The 19,489-nt window shown below is 27.9% G+C and overlaps 1 protein-coding gene and 1 long non-coding RNA gene across 5 annotated transcripts; one reads left to right on the forward strand and one right to left on the reverse strand.

Moving 5' to 3' along the window:
* On the reverse strand, positions 1–18,271 carry mtm (myotubularin). 3 transcript variants are annotated; one of them, XM_014436975.2, is made up of 14 exons: positions 17,934–18,271; positions 17,433–17,522; positions 13,990–14,034; positions 11,752–11,967; positions 11,562–11,669; positions 9,654–9,806; positions 9,160–9,290; positions 8,819–9,004; positions 7,089–7,219; positions 6,847–7,022; positions 4,424–4,531; positions 3,496–3,680; positions 2,722–2,920; positions 1–1,730 (listed from the first exon to the last, which is right to left on the reverse strand). In XM_014436975.2, exons 1-14 carry the CDS (start codon positions 18,030–18,032, stop codon positions 1,584–1,586), a joined length of 1,974 nt encoding a protein of 657 aa, XP_014292461.1. In that variant the 5' UTR covers positions 18,033–18,271; the 3' UTR covers positions 1–1,583. The 3 variants fall into 3 exon arrangements, with proteins under 3 accessions (XP_014292461.1, XP_014292466.1, XP_014292472.1); XM_014436980.2 differs by lacking the exon at positions 13,990–14,034; XM_014436986.2 differs by lacking the exons at positions 13,990–14,034; positions 17,433–17,522.
* LOC136795557 (uncharacterized) lies at positions 4,469–5,704 on the forward strand. 2 transcript variants are annotated; one of them, XR_010843179.1, is made up of 3 exons: positions 4,469–4,590; positions 5,254–5,501; positions 5,588–5,704. It is a non-coding gene; the product is annotated as an uncharacterized lncRNA (long non-coding RNA). The 2 variants fall into 2 exon arrangements; XR_010843178.1 differs by having other exon boundaries at positions 4,495–4,594.
* Positions 18,272–19,489: the final 1,218 nt, after the last annotated feature.

A 19,489-nucleotide genomic window follows, 5' to 3' on the forward strand; every position in this document is an offset into this window, starting at 1 on the left:
TCTGAAATAAATAAATGAATATTATTTTACTAATATTTATGGTCAACTCCACTAAATTGAAACACAATGGGCCGGACAGACCATTTTACCTCAATACAGTCCTAAAACAGCTTTTAATGAACAACCTTACTCACAATAATGTTTTAATTTAGAAAATTAATATACAATCGTATCTGGTATAAATGAGGTTGGTAAGAATGCCTCAATAAAACATATATATGGGAAAAACAATTTCATATTGTTTATAATATTAATGTTCAAAATTAATGCTTATTAAATTGGCTTAGAGTCTGGATGAACTAAGTTATTTTCTTCAAATGAGTCATACAGGTTAGTACAATGCAATACAAGAATACATTTCATACAATTTTTTGATCAACTTAAACTAACATGAAAGTTACGTTATTCACATTTTTTAAATTATGTTCCTTAGAAAATAATCTAAAACTCGCTTTGCTAAAATGATACTTTGTTGCTCTTTGATGACCACTTAATACATAAAGTTTATTATAGGAAAGAATAAAAAAAAAAAAAAAAAGTGGAATAGATATTGACAATAAACAAAGGACTATCAATATACAAATTTATTTTAATACAAAACTAATTAAAATATATAAATTGATTACAAAAAAGCCATCGATTTTTTCAAATTTGTTCTCTTTCAGATAATCTGAAATTGTGCTGTGATGATCTCACATTACAAATATTAAAACATATACTGTTACCATTGCTCAGTTTCTGACAAATAAAAAAACGTGATATAATAATATCCTTAAAAGGAAGACATATAAAATTAATATGAAATTTTGGTGTAAGAATGTCATAATTAGATATGTATCCTTTGTTTTGGCAAATATGAAATATGAAAATAAAGAATTAAGGAGGACTTTAACAAAATAAAGCTAACTTATACTTATAATACAAATCTTATTTAAAAATGATTTAGGAAATCAAGAAATTCAATGGATTCGCATTTTATTGAATGCTGCTAATAAAAAAATTTAAGCCAGTAAAACGACAACTATATGTCGTGAAAAACAATGATAAAATATAAAATCTTTGAAATAACATTAATAGATAAATATCTGATTAAAATAATTTATATTTTTTAATAAATATAAGCCAATTATTAAATGATACTTTTCTGCCCCACTTCGGGAAGGGTACCTACCTATAAAGTGAGTAATTTATTTTTCCCCTGATCATTCTTATAATGAGGGTTTAATTGACTGGTGGAAATCTGTGGTATGGCCCATGACTTTGAGCAATATCTACTTTTTAAATAAACATAAAAAACTCAAGTTAATAAACAGATAAAAAAAAGAAAAGGAAATTGTGAAATAAAATAACAGAAAATAATTTCAAAAACATTTCCAATTAAAATTTGACCTATAATAAATTTTAAAAACCTGCACACTGAACAATTTCTTTCAGTAGCAATATTTTAAAATTTCTTCTTTGAACTGAATATAAACTCTCCTATCCTATAATACAATAATTTTATGAACTATTTGAAAGTATCATGATAGCATTAATTAATAACCACTTAATAATAAAATTACATACTTGGTATCATACATGGACTAGCTATGTATAGGCGAGCTAAGCCGAGTAGGCGAGTTCATGCTTCGAACCATTCGTGTTTTCAGTTCTTTTCTTGAATCTTCAGCTAATTTTTCCAATTGTTCTTTTAATGCAAGCAATTCTCTAGTTCTCTGGTATACTGGTTCCTAAAATAGGAATTAATGACAAATGACTCTGGTAACATCATCCTTAACGATGCTTGTTTAGTACATTCTTGATATATATTGGTATCATGGATACAGAAATAAGTAAGAGGTAGTTAGAGTTTTAAGTATCGATTCACCTCTATTAGTCTTAACAATTTATATAAAAATAATCATGAAACACAATGATGCTGCCCAAATCAAAACACAACCTATCAAAGAGAACTAAATAGGAAAGAAGTTTTATTACTGCTGTAATAGAGCTACATTGTCGCTGAGATATTTCAGATTTTATTTCATTGGGAGAAAATTGATTGATAATGATGAATAACAGCTTTTTTTATTATTTGTTACATTGTTATAAACACTAGTTAAATTATGATAAATGGCATTTTATTCTCCATAAGTAATTGACTTTATGACTAGCTTTGATTCTTCTGTATAATCCTTTATGTTGTTAATGAAATATTAGTAGCCATTTTCAATTTGTACTAAACGTTAATAAAAACATTATAGGATAATTCACCAACTTTTAAAGTGCCATTTAACATTTTGAATAATTTTATAAAATATTAACATAATTTTAGTGACAGCAGCACTTGTATACAAAAATGGATTTATAATTGAATGTTATAATTTTTTATATACACATAAATTATTAAATATTATTAATAAAGAAGCTCAAATGGTATATTAACTGAATTTTCAATACAAGTTTGTTTTATTTTCAATGTATGATTTAAATTCTTGCTGGGATAATTCTATAACAAAGGGGTCAAAAAATGTTAGCATCCTGACCGTTTTTCTTGAAATATTTATTATTGGGCCTAGTTTTATGGCTATTTACATATTTATAAGCAAAGTGATTTAAAAAAAAAAAAAGATATTGATTTATTTTAAAAAATCCTCTTTAATAGGCCATAAAAAATTTAAAACTATAAAACCGAGCAGGTAAGGTAATAAAAGAAAACTTGACTGATAATAAAAGACAAACCTGTGGCCTCATTGCTGGATTCCATCTACTATAAAGACCCCGCCAAAGCTTGATATGTCTTATACTGGCAACTGGAAGTAACACTTGAGGTTGGTGAGAGTAATATAAAGGATTCTTATAAAGGTCAACTTGACAGTTTGTATATGACCAGAGAGAAACTGTTTTCATCTTTACTTGTTCGGCAAGTCGCTCTTTTTCACTATAACAAATAAGCATTCATCTAAATTAATAAATTAGAATCTCCTTTTAATATGATTATTAATATCATTAAATTATCAAATGAAAGTAACTCCTTTAGAGGTTAATGTAACATAACCTCTAAAGAGTAACTATAAGAAAATGTACAGAACTTTAAACTTATTAAAACTGGTGCAGTCATTGATAGGAGAAACTAGTCCAGCAAATGGAACTTTTGGTATTTTTTGCCAACCCCTGACGGCTACCAAAAGGTGACCATCTCTAGTATAAACTAAAATGGGAATGTCAAGATTCATAACTAAAAATAAATATTAACTGACTCTGGTGGGAATCGAACACACACTCTTTTGAACCATACACTCTGATACCCTCACCGTCACAGCCTCAAACTAAACTAACAGTAAATTGAAAATGACAGAACTTTGATACAAAGAACTTTAAAAATACTTGGAAAAAATCCTAGCACACATACTGAGGAATATCACATCATGTTCATAAATCCATATTATATACATGTAAAATATATTCATATTGACTATTTTATGAATTATGAAATTTTTTGTGTACAATTCTCACCAGTTAAAGAGAAATGTTCCGAATCGGCATGAATAGAGATGGTCTAGGATGGTTAACAAAAAGTAATCATTAAATTCGAATGCATTCGGAAACTGCTGCATAACCTGCCATACACAGTCAATAAATTGTAGGAAGACTGGAGATCTATCTGCATCAGAATGGTTATCGTCACCATGACCAACTCTCTAAATGACAAAGAAACAAAAATACTATAAACTAAATAAGCTTAATGGGTAGTAAATTTTCTATATATTTCTAAATGTATTTAATTTATTTTTATAAAATAAATCTTCAATGATATGTAATTTCCAATTTTTTTTTTATTAATATCAACTATAATACCAATGTCTTGGAGGCCTCCTCTGTCTTCAGGGTTTATTCTCTTTTAAATTTTATAATATCACAAATTCTAGTTTGTTTCTTGTACCTGTGATCCATATAATTTTATTTTGTCAATTTTTTAAAACTAACTATTTCTAAAATAAAAGAGAACCACCTCACAATCTCCACTGTGGTTGTCACACTGTTATCTGGTTGCAAAAAGAAATACTGAAGTTAACATTACTACAAAAGTTTTTAGAAAGTACACATAGCTGAAGAGATATAGCCTTTGCGGTATAGAATTTTAGTATATAACAAGGATCTATTTTTAAATAGTAGTAAAATATATGTTAAAGAAAAATTATTAATTAGACTGAATTTTATCCTATATTGATATTCACGGAGATGTATGTTATAATAAATATACACAAACATCAAATAGAACTTCACAAAATATATTTATGGATATTATTATGCTCATAATTATAACTTTTATAGTAACATAGACCTCAATTAAAAGAAAGTAAATAATTCACTCAGCCAAAATTTATATCCGCTAACACAGGATAAAACCATGGTGTATGTGGCATAGAAATAAGGTACTTACTAATTGAAACTTGTGACCAAAACTAATCCATTCTTTTTCAATTAGAACTTCAAAACCTTTGATGGTGCGGTAATAAGGATCAAGTAGCAGCATTGCAATCGAAGTCAGCTGAAAAAATAAACAAAAATTGACGAAAGCTATCATAAAATCAACTGATTATAATATTAGTAGGTATAAACTCTATACCTATATATTGTATTATATATGATATATATAAATTATATCTTTAGTTCAGGCTAATATAAAATATCCATTGAAAATCACTAGTGACTATTTGAATCAGAATCCAAGAGGCAGCTCAAGGCCCAATGTTCCAAGTTGGAATCAATGAAAAAATTTAGATTGGAGAATTTTCAGAATAATTTGAACATTACACAAACATCACTTATTATACTAGAAGGCGAAAATTTCATACAAAACAATTTTTGTTTTTAAAGATTTAATGTAATGTAAAAAATCAATATCAACTTTATTCTTGCCAATTATACAACAGTTTAACAAAAGCATCTACATATTAATGAAATGGGGAAAAAGGGGCTCTGGAGGGATGCTCTAAGCTGTTTCTTACTACCCAGTCTGTTTCTATTCTTGTCTCATGTTTTAGCGGGTCAAGTAAAACCATACTGAGCATGTGCCTGCCTTTTATGTGTTTTAGCCACTCTTCATTACCTTAAATGAGTTAACATGTTAGACATAAATATTTCTTTTATCTTCTACTTTCAAACTTTATATTACAATAAATATTACGTTACTACTCCTATTTTTAAACAGTGAAAAACATTTCCTCTTTAGTTAATTATAAAATTCTTTCATATCTATCTATTTTTCAGTACTATTAACAATGAGAGATGGTTAATAACTTCAAATAAACAAAATTAAAGGTACTTTAAAGGAAGCCATTTTGAAAATTCGACATTTAAGATCTGTCAGACTATTTCAATAAGGATACCATCTATATTAAAGCCCATTTAATTGTCTATTGATATACCGAATTTATTCAAAATTGTAGGAGTAGTTTTTGAGAAAATGGAAAAAAGAAGAAGTATAAAATCAATTATATTAAGTGGCACTTCAGGGAGTAAGTCAATTTAAACAAAAAGTTGTAACATCCTACAATTGTCCTAAATTTGTGAATTCAGTTTTATACAACTTTTCATTTTTCAGATAGGCTGTTCATATACACACAGATCATTTTGCGAGACTTAGTAATTTGGTCTCAGGGGACCTCAAAATGTGTATTTTTGTCGAATTTCAAAATTGCAATACTTCTTCAGACTATGTATTTCATATATAGGTAAGTTAAAGTTAAAAATAATGAATAGTCTCAGTCATGATGGAATTCTGGCCCTACAGTACTGATTTAAGACCATTTTTATGCCTAGGGCTCGATCAACTGAGGCTAAAAATGAATTTTAAACCACATAACAACCAATTGTATTAAAATTTCACTTACTCATTCGTAGCTAAGTTTAACCCTAGAGATAAATGTCTTAAAAGTTCAGATGAATCAGAACAGTCACTGAAAGTATTTCACCTTTTTATTTTCGTTAATATATATATAAATACATACCAGAGCTTAAAAAAAACTAATTCCGATAAAATGTATTGCTTAAATTAAAAAATGCATGTTTATTTTATTCTTAATTAATTAGATAGTTTATCGTAGATTAATGATTGGAGAAGTTTGTCGGGGGATGCGGTCAGCAAAGAACAACATAAATAAACAAAAACATATTTATTTATTTTATGCCAACGCTCTGAGTTTCAGGTCTTCATCAGGGGTTATGGCGTATAAGGTAGACCTGAAACTCAGGTCGAAACATCGGCATAAAATAAATAAATATGGTTTTGTTTATTTATGTTGTTCTTTGCTGATCGCATCCCCTGACAAACTTCTCTAATAATTAGTTAATTTTGGTAAGAAAATATTTTATTGGCTTCAATTTCGTACATTGATAGATTAAAAAAAAGTGTCAAGCTTTTATCAACGGTGTTTGAGCCCACCACTGATTCATCAGAAATTTTAAGATATTCATCGCTAGACATCTACAAATAATTATATGAAATTAAAAAAAAATATTATCTTCAGTAACTAACTGAATGATTAATTAATTATTTTGGAAATTAAGAACTCTAACAGCAAGATAGTGAAATTTTCAGTCGCTATATCCACGATTCAGTATTTTTATGTTGAACTGAAATGAAACCGATCCTACGAATGACAAGGATACTCTCAAGACCTGATCTGAATCAGGATCTGAGGATCTATCTATCCTCGGTCAACTGTATAACCGAGTAGCTAATTGTATAAAGAAGTATTGTTTTAGGTCTAATAGTTGCAAAAAGCTCTTGGAATAGCAAACTATAAAGAAATAACTATAATAAAAGAATTCTAGATGATAAAAATTGATTATAATACAGACCTGAGCAGTTCTATCCCAACCATCGGAGCAATGGACTAATACAGAAGTTTTATGAATTTCAATCTTATCCACTATCCTGCAAGCTGCAGCCAGGATACATTTTATATGTTTTAACCAGTATGTCGATTCAAGCCCAGATAACCATTTTGCTTCATCGATGTTTGGAAAACATAATTCTGTAAGAAAAAGAACTTTAAAATTGTAATTATGTTTTAAATAAGCAGAAATATAGCAAGACCTGCCTTTCAACTTCCTTAAAGACTCCCTCATCACATGAATATTGTGGATATCAAGGAATGTGATTTCAGCATTAGGATAAGCTTCTTCAGCTTCATATCCTCCTCCCTTGGCTTTGTTTGCAATAGCATTAGTGCTAAAAAATAAATAGATATTATATCTCTGAAAACTGCTTTTATATTTTTTCTGTTTCAATAAATATTTAACTTATTAATGAGCAGGTTTTAACATATTTGTTACCAACAGGTGATAAAAGTGACACAGTAAGTAATTTGTTACAGAGGAAGATTTATATGCCATAACTTATCCTTCATCTTGTTATTCATTAGGATAAGGAAAACGTTAAATTTCATTGAATTATTACACTTTATATTTTCTCTTCAAATTTTTTTATTATTTCTAGTTTTTAATTTGGCTTTAAGGATTCACTAGTGAATCTGACTGAAATTGGACCAATTCTCACAAAATGATTTCATTTTGATCTGATAAGACATGTAATTTGCTGTTTACACACTCTATACGATACAATTTATCTTTTAGAAAAAATGAATAATAAGTGGTAATGTGTAAACTAGCCTTAAGAGTCCAGTACCAAACATAGGAAAGGAAGCATTTGGAAAGACCGACTAAAACACGTCTTTCTTTTGGTGTAAATAAAATTTCTTAAATAAGTCATATATGATTAAACATATTATTAAGGGTTTGTAAAGCAGTTGAAGATGCCAAATACAGTAAAAATAATGCAATCTAAGACACTGACCATTAATTGTATCGATATGTCATTTGCAATATTTGCAAAACCGATAATGTATAACTGGTTACAATTTGTTGGCAAATAGTATTCATTTAGTTTTTAATATCAGATGTTATTCCTTACGATTAAAAAATTTAATATGTAGCTGAGGTTTGGTACTAAAAGGACCAAAGTCAGATGATTTTATTTTATTCTAGTAATGGTTTCAGTTAGCTGTAGTTTACAGTGCCAAGTTTTTGTAGTTCTATGATCAGCTGTTCCTAAGATATAATAAACATCTGAAATATAATTTAGGTTTAATGACTGGAAGAATCTATACATCATTTTAGTAGTGAAAATTATCCTTGTTTAATTTCCTTTCTTTAGAAATCATTAATAAATCACATTTCAGGACCCATTGCTCCATCATAAAGTACTCTATCATTGTTCTCTTGTAATTAACTTATTTAAGTTACAATAACATCACTTCCTACTTAGTCCAAAATTTAAATTCTAATGGGGCCCCAATATTGTCCAATTTATTAAATTTTACAACAAAATATTTAAAGTAAGGAGATCTATGTCCATTGTCAATCAACTTTAATCAACATTAGATGTATTGTAACATAAATAAGTTACATAGAAAACAAAAGCATTAGAGTACCTGGAGATAGAGCGATGGCCATGAAATATTGTGATTTATGAATGATTCCTAAATAAAGGAAATCAGATAGAGAAGATACTTTTCACTACATCTGACTAAAATATCTGAAATAATGTTTACACAAGGACTTGACAAACTTTCAAACACTCTAGACCAAAAATAGACAGATTGACATTGGCCGTTTTGGTATAAAGTCACATATATGAACTACAAGCTACAACATTCATTTTATTATACATATCTCTATGTATATACCAGTTTTTTATACATGTTTTTCCCAAAAGATCCTTCAGATAGAAAATGAAATTCTTACATGCTAATATAATGAAACAGATTACCTTGGACGAGCATCACAAATGAACATTTTATGGCTTTGAGCATTGGCATCCATGATGAGCTGAATGTATTTCTCATCATCTCTACTTCGCTTTCCTGAAACACCTACTAGAGGTTGCGAAGATCTCGTAAGGGTTGCTTGGGATTCTGGATGAATCCAAGATAAAATCGGCAACCTTCCTCTGGATCTAATTATTTATTAAAAGAATCTTTTAAAATAAATGATTAATTACTTTAAATTAAAATAATTTATATAAATATAAATGAAATATTTGAAGAATTTAAGAATGAATGGAGTAACTTTATGAAGATATTTTAATTAAGTTCATACGAACATTAATACCTGAAAGCAGCAACAGCTCGTAAATCCTCTTCAGTTGCAGTTACAGGAATTGCCCATATTGCTGGGTAAGAATCACAAATCTCATAGGTGTCATTAATCTTCGTTAAGCGCCACATGTCATTTGGTACTCCCTTAAAAATAGGCACAGTTACTATCTTCTTTATTATAATATAATTACTACTTACTAAATGACAAAAATAAGCTTTATAAATTATAAAAATCAAGATTCAGCTACATTTATTTTTTACTTACAGTCAGCTCATAATGTACTAACGAGTTGTCAAAGTAAATAAATTTTTAAGAAAAGAATATATTTAATTCAAGGAACAAATTAACTTCTTACAGTGCAAAATGAAAGCATCATAATCAGATGCTTACTAAGCTTATAAAAAATATGATGTACAATGTTGAAACGATGTTTTATTTATAGTACAGTAATTTTATATTTATAACAAAAAAAAATAATCATTACCTCAGAAATAAATAATATTTACCATTCGCTTAAATTCAGCAATAACTTCATAAACTGTCCAACCATTCTCTGGAAAGGATTCGCTATATTCAAATGCAAAAAGTGGTAGCTTATGGGATAATGGAAACGCATATTGTTGAAGTTTTTCAAACACGTTTCTTCTGGAATGGTTTTCCTGTATTAAAATTTTAAAAAATAAGTTGACAAATTAATTATTACTAATAGAAATAATATGAACAAAAATTTCAAATGTTAATTGTTTCCCATTAAACTTGGAGAACAAAATGGTCATCTGCATGTGAGAGAACAGGCAGCTCAAAACAGACAGGGCCAAAAGCACTATCAGTTTTGTTAGGTGTCATAATCAACTAAATAATTTAATAAAAGATAACATTTAAAAATTATGATTATGATATGGGTCAATATCTGAACATTCTTGAATTTCACTTCCTAAAAAGTCATTAATACCAGCTGCTAAAATTCACACCTACATAGTAGCATAGTATCTTAATTTTTCACATAGTGGCCACGTAGGAATATCTTTAACTATATGGTTTAAAAAAAAGGATGAAAAATATTAAAATGGAGTGAAAATAGGCTTTTTGGGAGGGGAAGAAAAATATTTTTTTTTAAATAATCTTTTAAAACACGAAACAGTTTAATATTAATGTGAAATAAGAAACAATGATTGCTATTGAAGTCATATAAAAAAGGGCTGCTATCTTCCAGATCTATTCAACTTAAAGTAATATCCACATTTATGAGTACCAATAAAAAAGTAGGTAATTTATTTGTGTCATAAATCACAAGAATTTAATTATTATTCTCCAGTATTTACATTTCTTTGACTTACAAGAAAAAAACAATCAGGAACTAACTGACCTATAAACATCACAAATATAATTACATTTGGCAGAAATACCAACATTATCACATAATGAATTAATTATTATTGTACAGACCATATAATCAGATCTGGCATCACTATCTATCGACATTATATAAGCTGCTGGCTGATCCTTATATCTGAGGACTCTGTTTCGATATTTCCTTAACCCTACCTTATTTTTTAATTTAATGTTGTGACAAAACATGCTATTCCTGATACAGAATAAACCAGGAATTAGGAGAGGCTAACAAAGATAAATAAACATATGAAAGACCCCTAAAAATATAAGATTGATTGTTAATAATGAAATGGATATGTAGTGTCCATCAAGGAGGCAGAGAAGGTAAAGGATGCTATTTAATGAGCTCATTTAGATTTCTAATAAGACAACCAAAACTTTTGTAGGAAGATGTTTTTAATAAAATATGTATAAAAAAAACACATTAAATCCAAGTTGGAGTATAAATGGTAGGAGTTATTGAAATGCATAGGAATATAATAGAATTTATAATTCAGAACTTCTTCAATTCAGCTTGAACTTCATTTATTTTAAGACTTGATTAGTAAAAAGCATAATAAAATAGTTGTTTAAAAAGTGTGTGTACTTTATGAATTCAAATAATCAACTCGATTCTTCAAGGAATAACAAATCAAAATAGATGGAAATGTAATCAAGAAAAAACTTCTCAATGCTTACTGTTAATTTTTTTTACAATAAATAAACAATTATGTTATTTATTAATTCAACCTTTACAACAGTATAAGGTACTTAATAAACTTAATGCAACTGACTGTACAAGAGCCCAAGTGAAGCCATTTTCTTAAAATTGTGTTTTTCGACTAGACTTATTCTATGCGGCAAACAGAAATATAATGTGTAAATAATTTGGAACTTATATTGATACTATATTCCATGCAGCAAACACATAAATATAATGTGTAGATAATTTGGAATTTATATTGATATTATACTATCACTTCAATGTAAATAACCAAAAACTTTAAAACTAAGTGTTCTAGAATTAAGAAATAATAGCATACCTGCTTATGACCAAAACGAAGATTTCTCATGTCCTTGCAGAATATTTCTATTCCATAAGAATTTTCACCTCTACTAGATTGACCTCCAACTTTTTCTACTCTACTTATCTAAAAGGTATAAATAATAAAGTTAAAAAAATATCTTTACTGGTTTTCAAAATATGGTTTGGCTGTATTAAATTGTACTCACTACACCAAGGGGAACTTCAAGCACATATGGAGGGTCCCTATCGACACTTCGAAAGTGCAATTTGTAATTAGTGACAGATAGAAAACCCCTAGTCGGTCCTGAGTAAGGGCAGAGGTAGGTTACATCTCTTGCACCTCCTTGCAAGTGTTCTCCTGGCAGGAGGGGAGGGTCTTCTGGTCGAGGTGGCGAGCTTGGGTCAAATCCACCAACAGCTCCCTAAAATTATGATGTAATTGAATTATAAGTAAAACTAATACCATGATAAATTGGGAAAGGATCTGATTCAATGCAAAACAATTGACAGAAGTACCAATTCAAAATAAAAGTTATTTTGTGAGAAAACTATTGACCATTACAGATTTTTCCAGAATATATATATTTTGACAGTGTTTATACTAATATGTTAAAACACTTGTGAGATCGGAATACACCAATATGTGGTTTAATTCTTATTTGTCATGAGTGTCCTATATTGTTTAAGTAAAGTGTGAAATATTTTCAAAAGCTCATCTTGTACCATCACATAACTATTTTGTGAATGGTTACAAATAAGTAATCATTAACATATTCATTAAATATACAAAAAAATTATTAATTAAGATAAAAAAAAAAAACACATAATATTTTAAGTATTCAAAGAAAAACACCAAAGAATTTTGCTAAAAAAGTTCAATCACTATCATTCTCATGTATAAGTAAAAGTTTTAATTCTTTTTTTCCTGTTCAAAATGATTCCAAGTATCTTTCGATCCTTGGAAAAGTATAACAAAACATAATATCTATATAAATAATATTACAAATTACTGCCAACATGATACTGCCATAGTTTGTACCTATTTAAAGTATTTTTAACCTTCAGCATGACATAGAGATATTTTTTGATCTAATTTGTTATTTTCAGGTTGAATAATCCATTTCTGTATAATTAAAAAAATGATTACAGTAATAAAAACTCAATATAATGACTTTATATAAAAAGTAGACAAACAATTGAAACCGGATCGGACAGACCCACCTGTTGCATTGTTTGATCTGAATAAATAATAAAATCTATAAGTTTATGAAAATAAATTATGACATGGGTTACATAAAAATTGTTATAAATGAATAAAAGAAAGTTTAAGAAATCATTAAACAGTATACATTGTATCTATAAACTTAACTGCAGAAGTCATTAAAGATCCCCTTTGTATAACTAAAGTTACAATCATACAATGGACATATCCCTATCAGGGAAGATTTCTTCTCAAAACTCTGACTTCTATAGTTTTCCGTAAAGTTTCATTGAAGAAAAAATCAATTATTTTTAGGAAAACTGGTCCTTTGAATGATCTTTTAATTCCTACACTCTAATTTTCGTTGATTAATCAATTCTTAAGTTATGATTACTTTGTTGCAAACTTATACAAGTTAGTTTTATGGTCAGTAAATTTCAATTAGTTCAGGATAATTACTCTGAATATTAATTTTGATTTATTAATCATCATTGTTAAAGCAAATTACTAATATACAAGAAAGTCGAGGATTCACATTTTAAATTAAAATATAGGTATAAGAGAACAAAAAAAAAAGATTTAATAAACATATAAATTTGCAGCCTTTAATGACAATTTTATTCTCATGTTATATAAAAAAATTTCTTAAGAGATTGATTAGTGCATGGTACAGATCAACCTTGGAAGGATAACTGAGTAGCTGATTAAATAAACATGTACCTTTATATACTAATGAAAACTAAAATAAATTTGTTAATAAAGGTAGTGGGTAATCCGTATGGCTGACCATTACACACAAACAAAATCATCAATTTTTTTTTATCTTTAAACAAAGATTGATAGTTAATGAATATTTACTCTCTTTTGTTGAATTTGTTCTGTTTCCTACAACAGTAGGTAGCAACAGTGTTTGCACTTTGATTATTTATTCAAAGAAGAATAGGATGAATAGTGATCAAACGATACATATGTATTTATAGCAATAAAAAAAGAGAAAGATCTGATATAAAAAGCATGAGTTAGGATAAGCATGAAAATAATCAACTGATAAGTGTTTTAAACTTGAAGTTATTGTACAATATAACCAATATTTTTAATTTGTTTACTAACTAAAAAAAGTTACAAAAATTTATTTGCAGGTTAACTCAAATCTTGATATTGTCATTATTTTTTCCCAAGGTCTTACATCTATGGTTAGTGGTTCGTGGGTTAGGCTACGTTTTTCAGTAAACTACGTACTTACCTTCTTCAGCACTGTGATTTTTGAGCCTGCTGAATGGCTCATGATCTGTAATTAAAATCGGATGAATGTAAAACTTCATAAATAATAGTGGAATCAAAGTTCAATAGTCTTTGCTAAGAGGACTGACAGCATTCCTCTTACCTAACTAGCATGCAAAAGTGACGATTTTCTACAATCTCGAGTTGTGATTGAAGGTTCTGATTCGATTCCACCACAGACTGATCCATTGCAATGGATTTTAATGAGAAATCGATAATGCATTATAAATCAAACATCTTTCAAGTTGACAGTAAATTGTAAAATGGTTGAAATTTAAAAACAGAATTATCCTAAATGAATGTTCAATCAAGAACATTCCAAAGAATTATTTCAATAACACCACAGAACCACTATTACTAATTAAAATCCATAATGAAAGATTTCACCAAATAGTACTAAAATACTGAAATATTTGACGATGAAAGAGGTGATGTAATCTTAGTATTAGCAGTCTAAATTTTGATAATTTATTTTTATAAAAGCAGATTAATTTATTATGTTTTAAACAATATAATCTAAAAATTAAATAAATGGAAACTCAAACTTCCTTTCGTCTCCTGTATTTAGTTAATAAATCTTACAATAATGTTGATATAATCAACATTTTGGGGCACCAGCCCCATCTACAGAACAATTTTTCAAAACATTTTCATTTTTATTCTCATATTATCAAATAAATACATTATTTAATAAGAATGTAAACAGTAAATCTAATAGCTCTGCATTGTCACAAGTAGAATCCTCAAATAATTGAAAAAATATATACTAATCTACTAAGTTAGTAGAGGTTTTTCCTTTATTAAAAATGCAGAGAGGGGATTGGGAAACAAATGACAGAGTATAGTTCAAATCAATATATTTTAAATGTGCCAAAAGAAACAGATAAAACATCAGGAGGAATTATTCAAAAAGGAAGATTCCCTAAGGAATGGAAATGATATATCACACCCATTTTTAAAAAGCAACTAAGAAATGCCTAGATAATTACAACATTATTTTATTATACATAATTACAATATATTTCTGTATTTTTTTTATACATTCTTTATTGGATTAGCTCACTTATTAGTGAAAACCAAGTAAGGAACAATAAGATCAATAAATCTTCCTTGATCTTAAAATATTAGGAAATAGGGAAAAGCTATTGAGACAAAAACTAGTTAATCCTAGCTCATTGAAAGCCTCTATAAGCATGATGCAAGAGGTGTGTTAAAATGGATCGATGCTTAAAAACAAATAAGGATCTACAACATGCTGCTCTCTCTTACATATCACTGCATTTATTGAATAGTGGTATGTTTGATAAAAAAAAAGTTATAGTTTTATTTTGAAATGGTTATACTCCAAAGATATTACTGTACAAAGGAGTTTCTTTGTCAACTATGATCCCTCAATGGACTATCCTAAAGCTAGTGGTTGTCAAAAAGTAACCACAGTCTATGATACAATCTAAAGAATATGTCAAATACAAAATGATTTTTTTTTGGCAGATGTGTAGTCATTCAAGCAAAGCAGCGATATGCTTTTCAACTTATCAAAAAAGTACTAGGGAAATGAAAAAATTAATGTTCCTGAAATTGGTTAAGGAGGGATAGAATAATCTGGGATCAGTTTCAGTACAAAATACTGTGTACCAGATGGTAGTGTAAGAAATAACCATATCTTACTTGGAAGAAACAAAAAACAAAAATCATTGCTTCGATATTATTATGAGAATGGAGACAAAATATTACCAAGAATAAACACATTTAACATTAGGATATGTTGACATAAAGATGGAAATGAGTTATTATCTATCTATCTATAAATTTCTAATTTATTTAATAAATATTATCTCTATTATAACTCATTAAACTGAATACCATATGTAAGTATGTATATTTACATTATTATTGCATAATAATTTTATTATGCAATTAATTAAATATTAAAATTCATAGTCGTCAAAATTAAGCAATAATTATATGATAATTTTTATATCTAGTTTAACGAATTTGATCTAATTTATTTATGAAAATATTAATTTAATATTTGTTCTTTTATAAGAATATATTAGATAATGGAGAGGTGGTAAACAGAATGTCATACTAGAGGGAGTTTATCACATGAGGTTAAAATTTTAATTTTATTAAGATATAAATAAAAGAAATAAACAAAATCAAAATTTTAACATTACAGGTTAATTTAATTGTAATTAACACATTCTTTAAAATATATTTGATAATATTAAGTTAGACGCAATAGTAATTTGTGCTCTAGTACATATATCAGCGTGGTGAGAAAACTTATGTTAACATTGAAGGCATAACACTTGAGAGCTCTTGATGGCAATCTAATTTACAAAAACATATATTTTAAGAAAAAATCAAGCACAATAGGAAAATTGCATGAGCAAAGCAATGGAGCCAGAAAAAAAAATAATAAAAAAATAGCAGAATATCAACAATAAATGTTTTAAATTAAGCACAATTAATTAAAAAAAAAATTCAGAGAAAGTTATAAGCAATTTTTATTAGTAAAAAATGTTTAATTATTATTTTATTGCACTTGTTCATTTAAAATATATCCAAAATACATTACACGTTATAATTTTGCTATGTTAAATAGTATTTTGATTGAGTTACTTTTGTTAATCGCCTTGACTGATCTACATTTAAAAAAAAAAAAAAAAAGGTTTGAAATAAAAAGATATAACCCTTAATTTCAAAAATTAGGTTTTGACCAAATTTTTTCAGATTCCTGACAAACAAAATTAAAGATGAGAGGAAATAAGTATGATTGATCAAAAAATATTAACTTCCATCATGACACTAATCAAAATCTTGTCTCTTTCATGAGATGATAAATCACAAGTCTTCAGGTTCTATTTAAAGATTATTTTTACTTATGTTCTATTAATCAGCCATGTCTCCACACAGATGTTGATTTCGAACAAGCCTAAATAAATAATGTAACAAAATAATTTACTCTATTTCAATATTTTAAACATAGCATATTCCATAATTCGATACTTAGAAACTTTTATAACAATGACATATTTACTAACATAACACAGAGAAAAAGTTGTCATAAATCTTAGCTCTGCCAGTTCAAGATTATGATTTAAAAGAAGGAAGAAATAAATAAAAAATATTAATATATTGCATGCCATCAAATCATATATTTATGAATGACTAAATTTTATGCTGCCAAAAGATATTAAAAATAAATTAAAATAATGTATATATTAATTAGTGCCATAAATAAATATTGAAGCGAAGCTTGCTAGCAACATTAAATAAGCGCACGGTTACTAAGTTACTAGCTAATCAATTTGTGCACATTAAGCACTAATGCTCCTAAAAAAGACACCCTATACCAAATACGTGGAATGGAAATTAACTAAGTCCTGTTCAACTACTTACTTTTAGCTTAACTTTATTCTCAAGAGTAGATACAGCATTAGTAGAGGTACCAGAACTAGATGATGTATAACTCTTTGATAGTGTACTAACCTATAATAAATCATAGTTATATCGCATTTATTTCATTCTAAAACCAATATTCAGAAAAGAGAAATCAACATTGAAATAAAAATGAGCAGCAACATCATAAATACCCTGTTCAACAGAGCAAAAGAAAAGAAACACACGTACGGTGAGTAAGATAACAAACATATTTAAACAGATGAGTTTTAAATTAAGTATAATTAAAATAAAAGAAAATAAAGTTGGGATTAATAAAATTTATTTGACTTTAACAGCAAGCATCCAGAAATCTCATTTTCTTCTGTTCCTCTGTGCCTTCAGAATTTAATACAAGATGCAAACCATGAGAAATAAGCAGAATTATGAAACATATTAAGAGTAATATTTAAAGAAACCAACATCATACATTTTATAGAAACAATTTGAAGCTCAACTTACAGATTCCTGTCCAATTTTTGAGTTCAAGGAACTAGATTTAGAATCTGAAGGTTGGTGTTCAAGAATCAGGTCTTTACTTAGATCAATAACAGGGTTCATAATCAATTCTTGAAGTAAAAATAATACAGCATTCAGTACCTCAATTCACTCATTAAATGTAAGAAATGAAATATGATAAGTTACAACCTTCTAAGGGAATAAATAATTATGTTAAAGTATTTTAAACTATCTTATGCAAACGTTAAGTAATTGTTTCAGTTCACAAAATATTAATTGAACGATAGCACAATCTGACAAACATTTCAAATCTAAACTTTGATAGGAAACCTCACAGTAACCTATCGACAACTCCCTTCCATCGAAGTACGTTTTGTAATACTAAAAGGTCAGTTGATTACCTGAAGCTAACATCGAATTGTTCTAAATAGTTTTGATTAAATGCCTAGCTTCTTATGGGTGATTCTTTCGGTTTCTTCGTGAAAACGCTTTTCACAAACTAAAAGTAATTTATTCATTTGTACAATAAAAATGATCTATTTGAGGAATTCGGTAGTAAATCATGGTAATTGATATTTTTTTTAAGAATTGGAGTTTTTGGCATCACCGGGTTTTTTTACAGACTGATTTCATAAATTGTTTAAAGAATCTTTAGGAAATTTGTTTTCTTGATTCATAATTAATGATGATGAAAAATATTTTAACATTGTAAGTTTCATATTGTCAGTTACCATGCTGTACGACCGAACACCTCATTTTCACATGACGTCTAAAACAACCTTCAAGATAAATAGGTACATCTTTTACTACCAAATTATTATTACATTATTCCTTGTGTTAGTTTATCTGGTACTAGTATCAGAACTAATTGCGAGATCTCAAGAATTTACTTTGACAATTTTTAATTGGAAAAACACATCTTAACGAGACACAGATCTTTATCACAACTGTTACGAGTACTTAAAAGAATAAAGACTTTACTGCTTATAAAATACATCGTATCCCCTATAATAGAAGAGTGCAAGGGCAACGCAGCCCAATTGGCCTTTGGGACTTACTCCAAGGATAAAATTGATACCTCAAATCTAAAGTCTTAACTCAAGGAACTACTTAGTTTAACTAATTTAGAAAACAATTTAAATAAAAACAGGCCAGTGTCTCAAACATCTTCTTTTAGTGAAGAGACTTCTTCCTCGAAAAATTAAAAAGATGTAGTATTAACAAGACAAAAAAAAATTAACTATCTATTCTACCTGTACTTACTGCCATTGGATATTTCTTCTAATAATCACAATTACATCAATATGCCCAATAAAATATTTTTTCTTTATCTTTATGCTATGTTTTTCAGCATCATTATTTTTATACTAATTGACTCATTCTTTTCTGCATTTGTCTCTGTTTTTCTGTTAATGGTAATTTGTTCTTTATCTGTATGGCTGTCAACCGTTATATTTTATTTTCACTACTATTATATGGTTTATAATTTTAACTCTAACACAATTAGTTATTTACGAAGCTCCTTTTCTTCGGCAGGCGGTATAGTTAGAGTGTTTTAT

This window comes from Halyomorpha halys, unplaced genomic scaffold (assembly GCF_000696795.3).
Source record: "Halyomorpha halys isolate HHAL.00 unplaced genomic scaffold, Hhal_1.1 Scaffold51.1, whole genome shotgun sequence".
Taxonomy (NCBI): Eukaryota; Metazoa; Arthropoda; class Insecta; order Hemiptera; family Pentatomidae; genus Halyomorpha; species Halyomorpha halys.

Excerpts from the sequence above, each read along its gene's own strand:
- mtm (XM_014436975.2), bottom strand. The coding sequence starts at position 18,032 with ATGAACCCTGTTATTGATCTAAGTAAAGACCTGATTCTTGAACACCAA. Across the intron at positions 7,220-8,818 it reads ATTTGTGATGCTCGTCCAAG|CACTAATGCTATTGCAAACA; the intron begins GTAATCTGTTTC and ends TTTATTTTTTAG. Across the intron at positions 3,681-4,423 it reads TTGGTCACAAGTTTCAATTA|AGAGTTGGTCATGGTGACGA; the intron begins GTAAGTACCTTA and ends TTTGTCATTTAG.